This window comes from Dermacentor andersoni, chromosome 2 (genome assembly GCF_023375885.2).
Source record: "Dermacentor andersoni chromosome 2, qqDerAnde1_hic_scaffold, whole genome shotgun sequence".
Classification (NCBI taxonomy): Eukaryota; Metazoa; Arthropoda; class Arachnida; order Ixodida; family Ixodidae; genus Dermacentor; species Dermacentor andersoni.
In genome coordinates this window covers 204,948,229-204,963,693 of record NC_092815.1, presented here as the reverse complement: position 1 = coordinate 204,963,693, position 15,465 = coordinate 204,948,229, and the positions used below count along the sequence as shown (strand labels likewise).

The window sequence follows — 15,465 nt, the reverse complement described above, 5'->3', positions numbered from 1 at the left end:
TGTCACCACAGAGTCAGAATCCTCGCAAGGTATGTTTCTGAACACTTCAACTAGAACCATGGTTTGTTCATTTATTTGATTAACTTTCTTCCACCCTGTTCTGCTTGCTTGTTTGTCATAGTTCCATCATTTCTCTTTTCAAGAAGATGGACAAAATAGAGATTATTGGTCTGCAAGCTGCCCACGCCAAGCCATAAGAAGCTTAGCAGTCACCATAATGACAACACGTCCTCTTGAACTACGTGGCTCACCATGAAATGTTTGCAAGATTACCAGATTGAGGGCTGTGAGCCCTATCAGGAAAGTAGCAGTCTACAATTTTGTATCGTACCCAGCAGGAATACTAAACTTTGACATACAAGCTTACTTGCTTTTAAGGGCGTTTTATGACAATCGAAGTAACATGTTGAGTCCCAACTTGTTTCTTTTCTCGTCATTATAGCCATGACGACTGGAATAGAAACAATGTAGCAAGTTCCAACTTGCTAATGCACAAACTCTGTCATCTGCTATTTGCAAATCCGATTGACGGGCATCACCACTAAGTATCACATGCTCCCCCACAGCGTTAATTTGTTACATGAAACTGCAAAGATTTTTAAAACCTTCAAAACCGCTCACTGCAATTTTGTGGAAATTATGTTTCATGTTGGCAAACTCTGGCAGTCACTCTTCACTTGAGTATTCTATTTTTTTATTTAAAGTACGCTCAGTGCTATGTGCAATTAAAGAGGGGAATGGTTACAAAGCAGTAGAGTGAAACCAACAAACAAGAGCAGTGAGTGCTGGTAACGCAATGATTCTCCTGATTATACAATGTTAGCTAATGTTTTGCGAAAAAAGTTTGTTATAGGTGATGGCTACGATACTTGAGAGAAGGTGGTTCCATTCCTGAGATGTACGGGGGATGAAAGTTTGAAAGAAAGACTTCGTGTAACGAGAATCAATTCCTGCCTTATTGCGAAGATCGATGCTGTTTGAAATGTGCTTGAGTCCGCGGTATGAAGTTGTCGTGAAGTGTGGTGTGACGGAAAATTTTAGGAAATGGCGAAACACGAGCAACTGCGGTGGTTAGCTAGGGGAATAAGTGCTGGTTAGCTTCATTTAGGTTATACTCCCAGTACGGTTATAATTATAATAGAATGTAACGAGCAGAGTTATATTATCCCTTTCGGCCCTGGCGTCGTCAATTGATCCCACAAAGTAAAACGTGTTTCTCACGTGTAAAACCAAAACTGAAAACAATAATTTTTTTGTGGGTTGTTCCTCCGAGAGCCCTATCGCTACTGCGATCAGCAGCGGAGCATTTTGTGAACGCTCACGTGATGACGACGACGAAGTGTTTGTTCGTACCATGGCTGAGCAGCCTTCGGCTAAGTATCGACTTTCACAATGTGTAACTTTTGAAGTCTCGGGTATTTGTGGCTGATATTTTTTATATTTATTTCCTACTGTTAGCGTAGGCGGCATGCGAAAAATTGTAGGCCTAACCTGCATACTTTTTCTGTTGTGACCCTTTGTTTAGATGTCCACTTTTGACGACATCAGGGCTTAGTGGTTGTAAGTCGTGCGTTGTTCGCTTTAGCCGTATTCTCTTTCATATTTTTTTGGTGCATCAATAATGGCGGCCTTATTTTAGTCGTGCCATGTCAACGCTCACGACGCTTGCAAGAATGCACGGGTAGTCTCTTTGAAGAACTGGACGACGGTAAATTATCAGACGTGGAAGGCGAGTGCGACGAGTCTGGCGGCAGCGGTGACGAGGGGGACGACGCGCTTGGAACCACAGCGGAGAGCGAGTGTGACAGTTGCGAAGCTGATTCGGAAGAGGATAGCACACAACCAATGGCAAGTGGCTGGGCGAGAAAGCCTTTTCAAGGTGCCAGAGACCATATTCAAAGAGGCCGCTCAGGAAGACCTTCACATGGAAGATGAGATATTCTCACCATTTGGTTATTTTAGCCGTTATGTCCCGAAGAGCGTCTTTACTAAGCTTGCTGAGAAAACATATCAGTATTCTGTTTTTCAGTTTGGCACGTGTGTAAGCACTGATGAAGATGAAATCAGACGTCTGGTGGCTCTCCATCTGATAATGGGTGTCCTGAAATATCCAAGGTTTCACCTATATTGGAATCCTGCAATGAGAATTGCTAACATTGCATCAAGCGAGATATCGCGCAACCGCTTCGAGAAGCTGCGCAACACTCCTCACATTGTTGATGCGAACAAGCCGGACATCAATGAGAGACTCTGGAAGGTGAGACCTCTGCTCAAGAATTTGCAAGCAAGGTGCCATGATCTCGAGGTATAGGAGCATCTGTGCATTGATGAGCAGATTGTCCCTTTCAAGGGCCGTTTGGACATAACGCAATATGTGAAGGGCAAGCCTCACCCTCGGGGTGTCAAGGCCAACTCACACCAACGCTAGGGCACAGCGGTGTGAAATGGATGGTTCCGCAGGGAAAGTTCGAATTTTTTGTGAAAAGTGCAAAGTGCACCTGTGCTTGACGAAGTCCAGGAATTGCTTCAAGGACTCTCACATAATGAAATAATCAATTTTGTGCTTAGTTTTTGTTGTAATAGCCGCATAAAATAAAGTAATTTTTTTTTCATTCCTACACCCACTGAGCCCTGATGTCCCTTTTTGAAGACATGAAGCCAAATCGGTAATTACTTCACGCACAAGCTTTATATTTTGTGAGCATGTCCTTTGGACCTTCAAATTGAAGAAAATGCAAGGGGAAAAAATCTGCGGTAAAAACAAAAATTCCAGGGCTGAAAGGGATTTATACTCGTTCAAGTGAAGTAATAAGATGAACGCGATTAGATTCCCATACTGCAGATGCATATTGAAGTTTCTAGCGTGTTAGAGTTTAGTAAAGGCGCAGTTTTAAAATAGACAGTGCTTTGGAAAAGTTGCACTGCAAGTACCCGAGCAGGTGAATAGCATTGTTAATGACGTGCTCTATATTGATCCAACTTAAGTAATTTTAATGTGTACACCAATATATTTATAGGACATGACGAAATCTAAGGGAACGTTGTTAAGATGATAAGTGCTAGGACTAGAATTAGATCTGGATATCGCATTATTTTTCATTTGTTAGCTACAAAAGGCTCATGTACAGTTTGCATGAAATCAGTAACTAGGCTAGCCCTGCACCCTAAGAGTTGGCTAGAAAAGGCAACTTCACACAACCGGCCTAGTCCACACTCCTGAAACATGACAAACCAATAAAATCAAATTTTCTTTCTCTTCAAACAGCAGATGACATACCTGACAACATTTTCTTCACAAAAAGTTTTTAAAATATACTCGAAGTTTGGCTGAACATTCAGCCAATCAACAGTGGACGAGCAAGGGAAGCCTCAACGTGGGAAGTTGTCTTCGTCACGGCCCTCACTAATATGTTTGATTGTTGAAACGTTGGCTACAAGCTGAGGCTTCCCTTGCTCACCTCTGTTACTCAACTGAAGTGTTCGTCTCCTTGTAACCTTTTTCCATTGTGTGAAAACAGAAACCGAGATGTGTTTTCAACATTAAACCGTAACTTGCATTTTCCAACGATCTGTGAGCATTAATTGGGTATACTTATATTTTTATTTAGTGTCCTTGTTTATACACAATATTTGCAAAGCTCCTTGTAAAGACTGTCGTCTGCGTAACGCTCCTCGCCTCCCTAAGGCTACTCCACTTGTGTCAAAGCCTTTACTGTGGCACCTGAATACTACACGTGCAGGAGAAATATCAAGAACAGACAATATGCAATCTAAAATTTAGCATAATGTTTTTTTTTCCTCCTCTGCACTTCGCTCCCATCGCCAATGTGTTTTGAAAATAATGCGACATTGCAGCTCAAGCGCACTTTACAGACAGTACATCTTTGCCGAGCACTTCTTATGGTTCTTTTTTAAATCTAGCTGCAGCCATCGAAGGCAGACAATATACGTATAGTATGAAACACGTCGGCCAGCACTGCACGCAATACAAGTACGAGTGTAGCCGAGAACAAATATAGTTGTCTGAAGCTTCCTTCTCCTTGCTTTAGCGGCACGCCAAACACGATGAGAAAACTTCGCTCGATTCCAGTTTTTAATTCCGTTAAATAGATTACTATCTGTGTTTCTGTACGTTGTAAACTCAGTGACTGACAGCATTAGCTCCACCTGACCTGTACGAAAATTGTGGGCATGTATTGCTTCATTCACGATTGACAATAAACAATGCAAGTTTACTTGTCTGACGTGTTTTTTTTTTTTGCCAGTTGAGGCCTCTCGGTCACCTGGCGATATAGTAAAGGTATCTGTAATCATTTTATAGTACCGTACACACAAACCCGCCCGGAAAGCGGTAGCAAAACGCCCAAAACCAGCGAGCGAGCAGCGCAACGATCCCTCCAGCCGCTACCGTAGCGGCCATATTGCTCACTAGGTAATGATGATGATCTTAGTTTTGATTTTGCCAGCGCCATCTCTCGGTCGCATACTTTAGTCCACAACGCCACCACTACTCTTACTTCCGTTGCACTGTGGAAGGTAGTTTCCCTTCTCTAAGTTTATATACATGGGTTGCACGTGACGTCAGTTCCGGCTTGCAAATCGCGCGTGCGCCATCTTTGAGAACGACCGCGTCAGGACGCACGCTTATACCGCCTACCGCCGCGCCTGAGCTTGATGTCGTTCGGTTTATCTTTGCGACATGACGAAAGAAAATTTGCACGCGCTTTGTCCATCATACTCTGAAGAGCTCGTAGGACCGACTCGGGCACGTTACAGAGCGAAGATCGAAATGTGTGACGGCATCGACCCTTATGAACTGTGCATCGGCAAGGACGCTACGCCGAACGTCGACTTGCTGCCCACCGTCACGCACGCCGACATCGTCAATTACTTGGTGCTTTCAACAAGTCACGTTACTTTGCAACAGATGAAGGCGTACAAATCCTTAGAAGGCCATAATTATTTTACGAGCGGATGGGTCAAGAGCATCGCAGCAAAGCAGCTGGCATCAGAGCGCGTCATCGTTTTGAGCGAGGTTAGTAAATTATCGATCGTTAAGCTCCGCATTTTTTTATTTCTCCAAATTTACGCTTTGTGTTCCTGTAGACTGTCTGATTTGTTTCTTTTTTGTTGTTGAGCGTAACCATTTTGTTGCCTAGCACGCGTACAGCGGCAACTTGAGAACAAGTGGTTAGAAAATGGTGCACAAGTTGTTAACATATGACCAAGCAAAGCATCACAACTGTTAGAAAAATTACTTTCTCAACTGCTTGCTATAGAGCGAGCTTTTCTGAACCTTGTAAAGCGCAAGTGAAACCATGGTGCTCCTGCCACATTTTGTGGATAAAGTGGCGTACAACCACACAACAAACTGTTGCTGGTGCTCAGCAAAGTGGTCGTATGAAAAAGAATATTTTCTGAGGTCATTTTATTCGAAAACAGTATTGGTGGAAATCAGTTTATTTGACATTTCACATTTCAAAAACTGTATTTGCTGAAATCATGTTGTTTGACATTTCAGGTCAACCACTCTCAGCGCCTACGGGAGGTACCCCTTAAAGTGTGGATTCTTGCCAAAGCAGATGGAACTGTCGGGACAGCGCATTGCACGTGCATGGCAGGTGTAGGCGAAGCATGCTCGCATGTTGCTGCTACACTTTTTGCCATAGAGACAGCTGTGAGGCTGAGGGACTCCGTTACTTGTACTGAAAAGAAGAATACATGGCTGCCAGCTCATAGCCGGAATGTTGAATTCCGAAGGCTAAGGGAAATCGACTTTTCTTCGTCAAAAGCAAAGAAGAAAAAGATGGACAACATTATAAACAGTACTATTACTGCACATGTAACCCCTTCATCACATAGGCTACTGCCAATCCCAGCTGCGACAGATGCAGAGCTTGAGCAGTGCTTTTCAGCAATAGCAGATGCAGGAGTGACGCCAGCGTTGTTTACTCTGCATGAAAAATATAGCTCTCTTTTTCATCCACCACGAGCAAAAGAGCCTTTACTTCTTCGAACCCTAATGTGTGAAGAGGCCGCTTCTGAGGATTTGCCTGCTCTGGTGAGCCGAGCCGAAGAGTTTTTGAAAGAAATGGTGATAACAGAAGATATGGTGCAGCATGTCGAAGCCGTAACAAGAGAGCAGTCAAAATGTGCAAAGTGGTTTGCATTTAGAGCTGGACGAGTAACAGCTTCAGTTATGAAGAGTGTGTGTAGGACAAACGTGGACTACCCGTCAATAAGCTTGTTGAGAAGAATCTGCTACCCAGAGAAAAACAAGTTTTCATCTGAAGCCACAGACTGGGGACTCAAGCATGAAAGTGCTGCCCTCTCCAAGTACCAAGCAAATGCAGTGCAATGCCACAACAATGTGACACTAAGAAGGGCCGGCGTTTGTTTAAGTGCCAAATATCCCCACCTTGCAGCATCCCCAGATGCTATTGTCAGCTGTCTATGCTGCGGTGAAGGCATTGTTGAAGTAAAATGCCCTTATTCACTTGCAGTACAAGGACTAGAAGCAGCATTGAGCAACAAATATTTCTGCCTGGAAGCTAGTCCAGAAGGACCTCGCTTAAAGAGGACGCACGAGTATTTCTACCAAGTCCAAACACAGCTGGCAATGTGTGCGGTGAAATACTGCGACTTTGTCGTTTGGACGCCAACTTCTGTACATATTGAAAGAATAGTGGAAGATTGTGCATTCTTTCAAGGAATTCTGGAATTGGCAACACGATTTTTCACACATGTTGTGCTACCTGAAATGTTTTCACAATACTTCACCCGAAAAGATACACCAAAGGCTGGCACTAGTGCTAAAAGATCTGTGTACTGTTACTGTCGAGGCCCAGAAACAGGAAGAATGGTGGCATGTGATGGGGAACACTGCCCATACAAATGGTTCCACTACTCGTGCATTGGAATGAAGCGGGCACCAAAGCAGAAGCACTGGTATTGTGCAGACTGTGCTCAACTGAAGAAATCTTAGCAGAGTCCCTGGAACAAAAGCCCCAAGCTTTCACAAATATGTTACCATGAGTTCTGTGTCAGCAATTGCAGAAGATACTTCAAATCAGACTTGTAGCTAATGAAGGATTTATGGATTTAGCATGGCAACAAGCTCTCATCAGCTACATACAAATGGTATGGGAAAGATCACATGTGGAAAAGGAAGAAACTCCTAAAGAAGTTTGGCCACATAACCAGCCACTGCTACAATGCTCTACTCGAGTGGCGCTATGCATTCCGAGATGGTGTCTTGTGATCTGCTGTGCAATGTCTCTTGGAACACACACCGAAACAGAAGGTCATACTCATCCGTCACACATGTGGGGACCAATCAAACTATTCTATGCCCGAGTACAAGCTAGGCGAACGACAGAAGGGTTGAAAGACAACTGTAACTCTCAATGTACATGGACTTTCCCCTTCAAGTTGCAACTGTGGTTTCAATTGCATTTGTCTTTGATGTGATGCAGATTTCAGAGCTCACTAGGCAAGACTGCTTTGTCAGTGCGGTATGAAGAGAAAGCTTCAATCAGTATATCACACTGCCAACAATAAAGAGATTGGGTAGTTAGCACCCGTCCTGTGGTATGTTTCTTTTGCGTCCTTGTTCCTTAGTGCTGAATGAATGTTATTTATTCATACTGTCAGCACTGCCAAGACAGGAGTTGCGATTACAGAGCAATATAAAATAGAAATACAAGGTGGAATGTTAGAGGCTCGTGTACTGTACGCTGTCAGTGCACGTTAAAAAACCCCAGGTGGACGAAGTTTCCTGAGCCCTCCACTACGGCGTCTCTCATACCCCGAGTCATTTTCGGACGTAAAACCCCATAAACAAACAAATAGTGTAAAATCAGACATTTGATAATTCAGGTCACAGAATTTAGGTTAAAAAAGTACAACTTAACAAAACATCTGAACAAAATTGGTTTCCTAGATACCATTCACAAAGCAAGCCATACTTTAACCAGAAGTAAGATCCAAAACATCAACGTATCATTGCATCAGCAGGAATACAAATAATGTTTCAAGCAAAGCAACTAGAAACAGTATAGTGCTCCCAGACAGGTGCAAACAGCAAACAAACAATTGCAAGATAGATTCGAACAAAATTGCATATTATATGGGTCACAAACATACAAATTCAAAACAGACAAAAATATTACGCAAGGGCGTTTTCAAAACTTCTAGGTCGGAACACTGAACAATCGCTTTTGATAATTTCAGTCATTGATAGTACGAAACAGAAAAAAATTTTTGATAGTCTGCTCTAAAATCAAGCAGTGCGATGTTTGGGATGTTTTGTTCTGCTAAGAGAGAACTGGCAGCCTCTATGCTGAGTACAGTAAAAAAATTACAGGTAAAAATTTGTTACAGGTAAATTGCACAGTGTATGCAACAATCATGATCGTCAGCCTGGTTACGCCCACTGCAGGGCAAAGGCCTCCCCCATACTTCTCCAATTACCCCGGTCATGTGCTAATTGTGGCCATCTTATCCCTGCAAACTTCTTAATCTCATTCAACCACCTAACTTTCTGCCGCCCCCTGCTACGCTTCCCATCCCTTGGAATCTGCTCTTTTCTTATCCCTTAACGTTACTCCTATCATTCTTCTTTCCATAGCTCGTTGCGTCGTCCTCAATTTAAGTAGAACCCTTTTCGTAAGCCTCCAGGTTTCTGCCCCGTACGTGAGTACTGGTAAGACACAGCAATTATATACTTTTCTCTTGAGGGATAATGGCAACCTGCTGTTCATGATCTGCAAATGCCTGCCTAACGCACCCCAGCCCATTCTTATTCTTCTGATTATTTCATTCTCATGATCCGGATCAGCAGTCACTACCTGCCCTAAGTAGGTGTATTCCCTTACCACTTCCAGTGCCTTGCTACCTATTGTAAATTGCAGTTCTCTTCCGAGACTGTTTGACATTCCTTTAGTTTTCTGCAGATTAATTTTTTGACCCACTCTTCTGCTTTGCCTCTCCAGGTCAGTGAGCATACATTGCAATTGGTCCCCTGAGTTACTAAGCAAGGCAATATCATCAGCGAATCGCAAGTTACTGAGGTATTCTCCATTAACTCTTATCCCCAATTCTTCCCAATCCAGGTCTCTCAATCCCTCCTGTAAACACGCTGTGAATAGCATTGGAGAGATCGTATCTCCTTGCCTGATACCTTTCTTTATTGGGATTTTGTTGCTTTCTTTATGGAGGACTACGGTGGCTGTGGAGCCGCTATAGATAGCTTCCAGTATCTTTACATACGGCTCGTCTATGTCCAGAGTCCATGATGTCTGCATGACTGCTGAGGTTTCGACTGAATCAAACGCTTTCTCGTAATCAATGAAAGCTATATATAAGGGTTGGTTATCTTCCGCACATTTCTCTATCACCTGATTGATAGTGTGAATATGGTCTATTGAGTAGCCTTTATGGAATCCTGCCTGGTAACGGACAGCAAGCTGATCGGTCTATAATTTTTCAAGTCTTTGGTGTCCCCTTTCTTATGGATTAGGATTATGTTAGTGTTCTTCCAAGATTCCGGTACGCTCGAGGTCATGAGGCATTGTGTATACAGGGTGGCCAGTTTTTCTAGAACAATGTGCGCACCATCCTTCAACAAATCTGCTGTTACCTGATACTCCCCAGCTGCCTTCCCCCTTTGCATAGCTCCCAAGGCGTTCTTTACTTCTTCCGGCATTACTTGTGGGAGTTCAAATTCCTCTAGACTATTCTCTCTCACATTATCGTGCAAGAATAGCCTTTTCCAAATACCACGCATACTCGGCAAGCTTAGCTACATGGCTCTGGATTTGCAGGAACAACAGATTGACAGAAATTTCTCAGTGCACAGCAAACGTTGACGATTTTATCTAGAGGTGCGAACTGGTGTCCCTGTTTGAGAGTCGCATACTCTAGTGGCAGAACGGATTTCATTATGACATACTTGTTACGAACCAAGCCGATCACCCTCTCAACGTGAATTCTGACATTTGCAATATTTCTCGTTGCCTCGACATCCACTGCTGACAATTGTCTTTTGCCTTTGGTGAATGCAGGTATGTGGAGCTTTGCACAGTACAAGCCTACACTGTCGGCAATATCAAAGCCTCTGTCAGCCAGTACCACATCACCATGAGATAAATGGTCAAGAATGCCGCAGTGTTCAGTAATATGTTTGTCAGGGGTCCTGCCTCCCCAACCATCGGAAATAAAGGTGATCACTCCCTGAGGACATATTCCGATAAGGTACTTGGCTGTATTGCTAGATTTGTACTGGGACCAAGTCTGACATCTTGGTTGCAGGGATGACGGCCGTTCAAGCTTGATCTCAAAGCAGTCGACTATGACCGCTACCTTTTCTCCGAATGATTCAAAAAAGGCTTGAGGCATTGTCCTCCTTATTGCTTGCCTTGAGGGCCATGACATCAGAGGCTTCAGTCTGCAAAATGCAACGTGTAGCCATTTGTCAAATATCCGACATACTGTCGATTCCGATATATTAAAGCGGTAAGCAAGGTCTTGGTATGGCAGGTTCAACTTAAGCTTCATTAAGAACACTAAAAATTCTTGAAACTTTACCAATGAGTTTTGTGGTGTGTGTTTAACAAACTTCTCTAGCAGGTTGAACACAGCCATTAAAACTACAAAATTTGGAAGGCCTGTGTAGAATGACACTTTGTTGGGGTCTTCACGCAGGGACGCCTCTGACATTTCCATTTCCTCTTTTTGCTGTTTCAACGTGGCCAGCTCAACGGATAGTTTGCGGTAATCTTCTTCTAGCAATTGGAGGTCTCTGCACGTGAGCTCAGTTTGGACTTCTGCCTCTGGAAAAAGAAACAGATCAACAGAATTGCCTGTCAGTGTGAAACTCAGGACATAATAAAATTGAGAAACCTTTAGACTAACATGCTTGGGAATCATATGCACACGAACCTGTCGTTGTAGTAGACTCCAGAATGGGGCCCATTGGAGTGAGCTCATCAGGCTCTAGTTCCGAGCCTATGGCGTGCTCAGGTGGCGTTACAGGCCTCACGGGCTGCTTGCACACTGCACGTGGCTTGTTCTGCTGTCGCCGTTTACACCGCATGTAACGCGCGGATGAAACCACAGTAGTGCGGTCATAACGGCCGTGGCCCAGCCGCAGACTCGGTGCCCAGTCCGGATTTCCATCGTCCATCAAACAGGCAGGCTTCCCTTTAAAAGAACACACATGCAAATGCATTAACTGCACATGTACCGTGTATTAATTGCAATTTAAAGCGCACAGTTGGCAATCTACAGAGCTTTGACTAGCGCTTTCAGAAAAAGCTCGTGTGAACGCCGCGGGTAAACAAACAATTTCGGCAGCAGTTTCCATCGTCCATCAAATTGGCAGGCTTCCCTTTAAAAGGACACACATGCAAATGCATTAAATACACATGTACCGTGTATAAATTGCAATTTAAAGCGCACAGTTGGCAATCTACAGAGCTTTGACTAGCGCTTTCAGAAAAAGCTCGTGTGAACGCCGCGGGTAAACAAACAATTTCGGCAGCAGGAAAGAGAAGCGGACAGGCGAGTTAGTGTTATAAAAGGCGTAATCTGAAAATTCCTTTACCTTTGACGAAGTGAAGACCGCAAACACGGACATACTTGTCATTCTTCAAGTCCTTTCTGTTTATCCTTGCCAGCCAAACACTCCGGCGCTGCTCAGACAAGAGCCTCGTTCGTTCACACTGGTTCTTAATAACCGCGGGCAAACTAAACAGTCCGATGTGTGGCTGTGCCTTGTCCTTGATAGCAGAAGAATCGCTTCTCGTTCTGCAGCCAAAAATGGCACAAATTGTCATCGTGAATCTGGAGTTGTCGGTCTTCTACTACTGCAGAGTACACGACCCAGCACGATCTCCGCAGCAAGTGTTCTCAAACATGGCGGTTTCCGGTTTCCTGGCTTGCGGATGTGACGTTCGTGCAACCCATGTATAGGTGTTCTGTGCTTTAGTCGCTTTTAGCGCTTTGTCCAGAGTGACATCAGGCAGCAGATTATTCGAATGAAGTCACTCAAGGATGTGCTGTTCGGCGTAATTGCCGCGAACCGTGTTGGATTGGGTAGCAAATGGTTAAAGCCTCTCACCGTGGTGTCGGTGGGCACCGCGGTAGATGGCTCCTCCCGGTAGAGCGGCGTGCAGATCTCCTCGCGGCAGACGAGTCCCGGCTTGCGGCCTTCGTCGCCGCATGGGTGTCGCGCCAGTTTGGGCTGCACGTGGCGGCTGAACAGGTCCCACCTACGGAGGACGGGTGTTTCAGATGCGCCACAGACTGCAGCCACGCTTATAATGGGGCACAAAGGGAGGGTCTGTTTGAAATGACATAGTATGAAGTCCTAAAAATACCCGCATTCTAGAACGTTTCTATAGGCACCGGGCGCGGGATCAGTTTGGGCCGGTGGCCCCTTCATGCCGCGGCGCCTCGAATCTAATGGAATGTGACGGCCGGGCCGGTATCAGCTAAAGCCCCTTGATAATTTGAAAGTAGCGACACTCTCCTCCTCACGGCGCTTTCCTCCTTGATTCTCCTCGCCCGCCGGCTGCGCACGGCGCGCTTTTCCTCCTGGGCTCCCGCGGACGGGCCGCAGGATTCTATGGAGGCGTGTTATTTTGGGCCAGTTGCGGACCCCAGTGGGGTTGAAAATTTTGAGAAATGCAAATAACAGCATCAAAAATGCTGGAGGCAACGTTTACGAGGAGGTTGGCTTTTTCTTAAAGCCGTATGAACGGGGTATACCGACGTAAAGGGAGTTTTGAGGCTAGTTCTATACTCCAGACGATTTTTCTGCCACATGGTCAGATCCTTTACTTCGTGCGTCTGATCTATAGTATTGCTTGTGACACGTCGCTTTGTGTGTGGCTTATTAAGCGAAAGCCTTAGACCTCTGTTTCAAGGTCCTGTTGTGAGCTACAGAAAATATCACGTGACCGAAGGAAGGCGGGAAGCGAACCAAAGCATGTGCAGCCGCGTATAAGAGATGGTTAATGATTAGCAAAGTAATGATTGATTAGTGATTGGATTAAAATTACTTCGGGTATATTAAGGAGGGTTAAGGTGGATTAAAGTCGATGAAGGTGCATAAGGGTCAATGAAGGTGATTAAGGTGCATAAAGGAGGACTAGGTTGGATTAAGGTCGCTGAAGGTAGATTAGGGCGGATGAAGGTGCGTTGAGGACAATTATAGTGGATTAGGGTGGATTGAAGTGCATGAAGAAGGATAAGGATGGATTAGGAAGGATTAAGGTGCGTTAAGGAGGATAATGGTGGGCTAGGGTGAATTAAAGTGAATGAAGGAGGATTAGGGTGGATTAAGAAAGATCAGAGTGGGATACGGTAGATGAATGTGGATTCGGGTGAATTAAGGTGAATTAAGGCCGATTATAGTGGATTAGGGTGGATTAATGGGAATGAGGAAGCATTAGGGTTGATTAAGGAGGATTAAAGTGCATTAATTAAGGAGGGTTCGAGTAGATTAAGGTCGCTGAAGGTAGATTAGGGTGCATTAAGGAGGACTTTCGTGGATTATGGTGGATTAAAGTGAATGAAGGAGGATTAATGTCGATGAATGTGGATTCGGTAGATTAATGTGAATTAGGAGGATTAGCGTAGACTAATCTGTTTTAATACTCAATGAACCCTAATTCGCCTTAATCCATCTTAATGCTCCTTCATCCACCTTAATATTACCAACCCAGCTTAATACAACCTAATCAACCTACATCGCCCCTAATGCACTTAGCCTACCCTATACGGCCTTAATCCTCCTTTATCAACCCTAATTCACCATAATCCTCCTTTATCCGCCTTAATCCTTAATAATGCACCTTAATCCAACTTAATCCTGCTGAATAGTCCCAATCTACCTTAATACACCCTAATCCACCTCTATCAACGTAATCCAGCTCCATGGCCCTTAATCCACCTTAATCTATCCTAATCGGTCTTAAGCCTCCTTTATGAACCCCAATTCACTTTAATCATATTAATCGACCTTAATCTTCCTTTATTCACCTTAATCCTCCCTAATCCTTGTTCATGCCCCTAATCCACCCTAATCGGTCTTAATACTCTTTCATCAACCCTTCACCTTAATGCACTCTAATCCACCTTAATCTTCTTTAATACACTCTAATCAACCTTAATCCTCCCTAATCCACCTTATGTCAATCACTAATGATTCATAAATTAACTTTGGTAATCATTCTCTTATACAGGGTTGGACATGCTTTGGGTCACCTCTGGCATTTCTTGGGTCACGTTATACTTCCAGTTTACAACGCGACCTTGCAACATAGAGATCTAAAGGCTTTCGCCTTAAAACTAAAAAAAACACTCAATGTTGACTAGCTAACGCTCATCGCCTGCAATACCACGGGTATACTTGCCACTAATTTTTTTCAGGACGCAAAGTAGAATCTATAATGCTGCACTTCCGACTGAATAACAATAGTTAGCGACGTGCGAGGTGATGGAGCCGCCCAGAATATTAAGCATACTGAGGACAACCACAACAAAAACGCTGGTGAGCAGGCCGGAAGAATGAAAAAAAAAAAGGCAGCATTACGGGATGCTTTGCTACGAGCTATAAAACGCCTCAGCTCGCAAATAACGCTGTTTGTCGGAACAAAGTTATTTCGGCCAATGTCATGCAGCCACTGCTACTTGCGCAAGCCGTCACGCTTTCCTTGTGGTATCATAAAAACGGCATAACCATCTTCAGGCTTCTTGCTGCAGTTATATGCGCAACAGCCCGGCATAGCGTTAGCACATAGAGCAGGAAACAAAGCGTACAACGTTCACTACGCCGAGCTAAAGCGCCGAGCCAGCCGTGCTCAGGAGGAAAATGGCGCGAACGAAAAAGAAAAACACAAGCAAAACTCAAGATCCCCGCGTTTCCAAGGGCAACGGCAGGGAGACCAATCGTCGTGCAGAAAAACGGGGGTAAAACTGGTTGCCGCGGGGGGGACGCGCAAAGGGCGAGGAGGAAGCGAGGAGGTCGCGCGGCGGCGGCAGAGTTCAAAGAGTGTCGTTACTTTCAAATTTCAAACATTATTGAAGCTGGTTAGCCCATTCAGTTACATCGTTTTACATCGCGGCCGAACCAGATGGAACGGCGGAAAGACTGGATGCGCGCGGTCTGTAGGCAACACTACGTTCAGTGCTTAGCAATCCGCATTTTTCATGTTCCTGTGCTGCCCTATGCCGCATTCCGCTGGAATTGTTTTGGAAGCGTGCCGGGGCTTTCACCGGTTGATTTGTGTACATGTGTCCATATTGAGAGTGCGTCTGTTGTGCGTTCCGTGGATCTCAGTTAATTAATAATACCGTCTCCGTGCAGCATGTCGTCCCTGGAAGTCATGTAGCACTCAATGACTACCGGGTGAGAAGGCCTATGTGCGCTATTCTGCAAACAGTGCGACCGATAAAGGC

At 44.6% G+C, this 15,465-nt stretch overlaps 3 protein-coding genes across 5 annotated transcripts in view; 1 reads left to right on the top strand and 2 right to left on the bottom strand.

The window, feature by feature from the left end:
• The window catches only part of LOC126540209 (glycogenin-1-like), a 72,822-nt gene that overhangs the window by 30,716 nt on the left and 26,641 nt on the right, over nt 1-15,465 (bottom strand). For all 3 annotated transcript variants that reach the window (XM_055075880.2, XM_055075879.2, XM_050186998.3), the window contains exon 6: nt 12,122-12,272. In XM_055075880.2, coding sequence (XP_054931855.1) covers nt 12,122-12,272 — 151 coding nt within the window. The remainder of the gene's footprint in view (nt 1-12,121; nt 12,273-15,465) is intronic.
• LOC129387159 (uncharacterized) lies at nt 4,599-7,576 on the top strand. Its single transcript, XM_055075878.2, has 2 exons — nt 4,599-5,035; nt 5,522-7,576. Exons 1-2 carry the CDS (start codon nt 4,700-4,702, stop codon nt 6,983-6,985), a joined length of 1,800 nt encoding a protein of 599 aa, XP_054931853.1. The 5' UTR covers nt 4,599-4,699; the 3' UTR covers nt 6,986-7,576.
• Nucleotides 9,281-11,355, bottom strand: LOC129387160 (uncharacterized). Its single transcript, XM_055075881.2, has 2 exons — nt 10,942-11,355; nt 9,281-10,832 (listed from the first exon to the last, which is right to left on the bottom strand). Exons 1-2 carry the CDS (start codon nt 11,228-11,230, stop codon nt 9,799-9,801), a joined length of 1,323 nt encoding a protein of 440 aa, XP_054931856.1. The 5' UTR covers nt 11,231-11,355; the 3' UTR covers nt 9,281-9,798.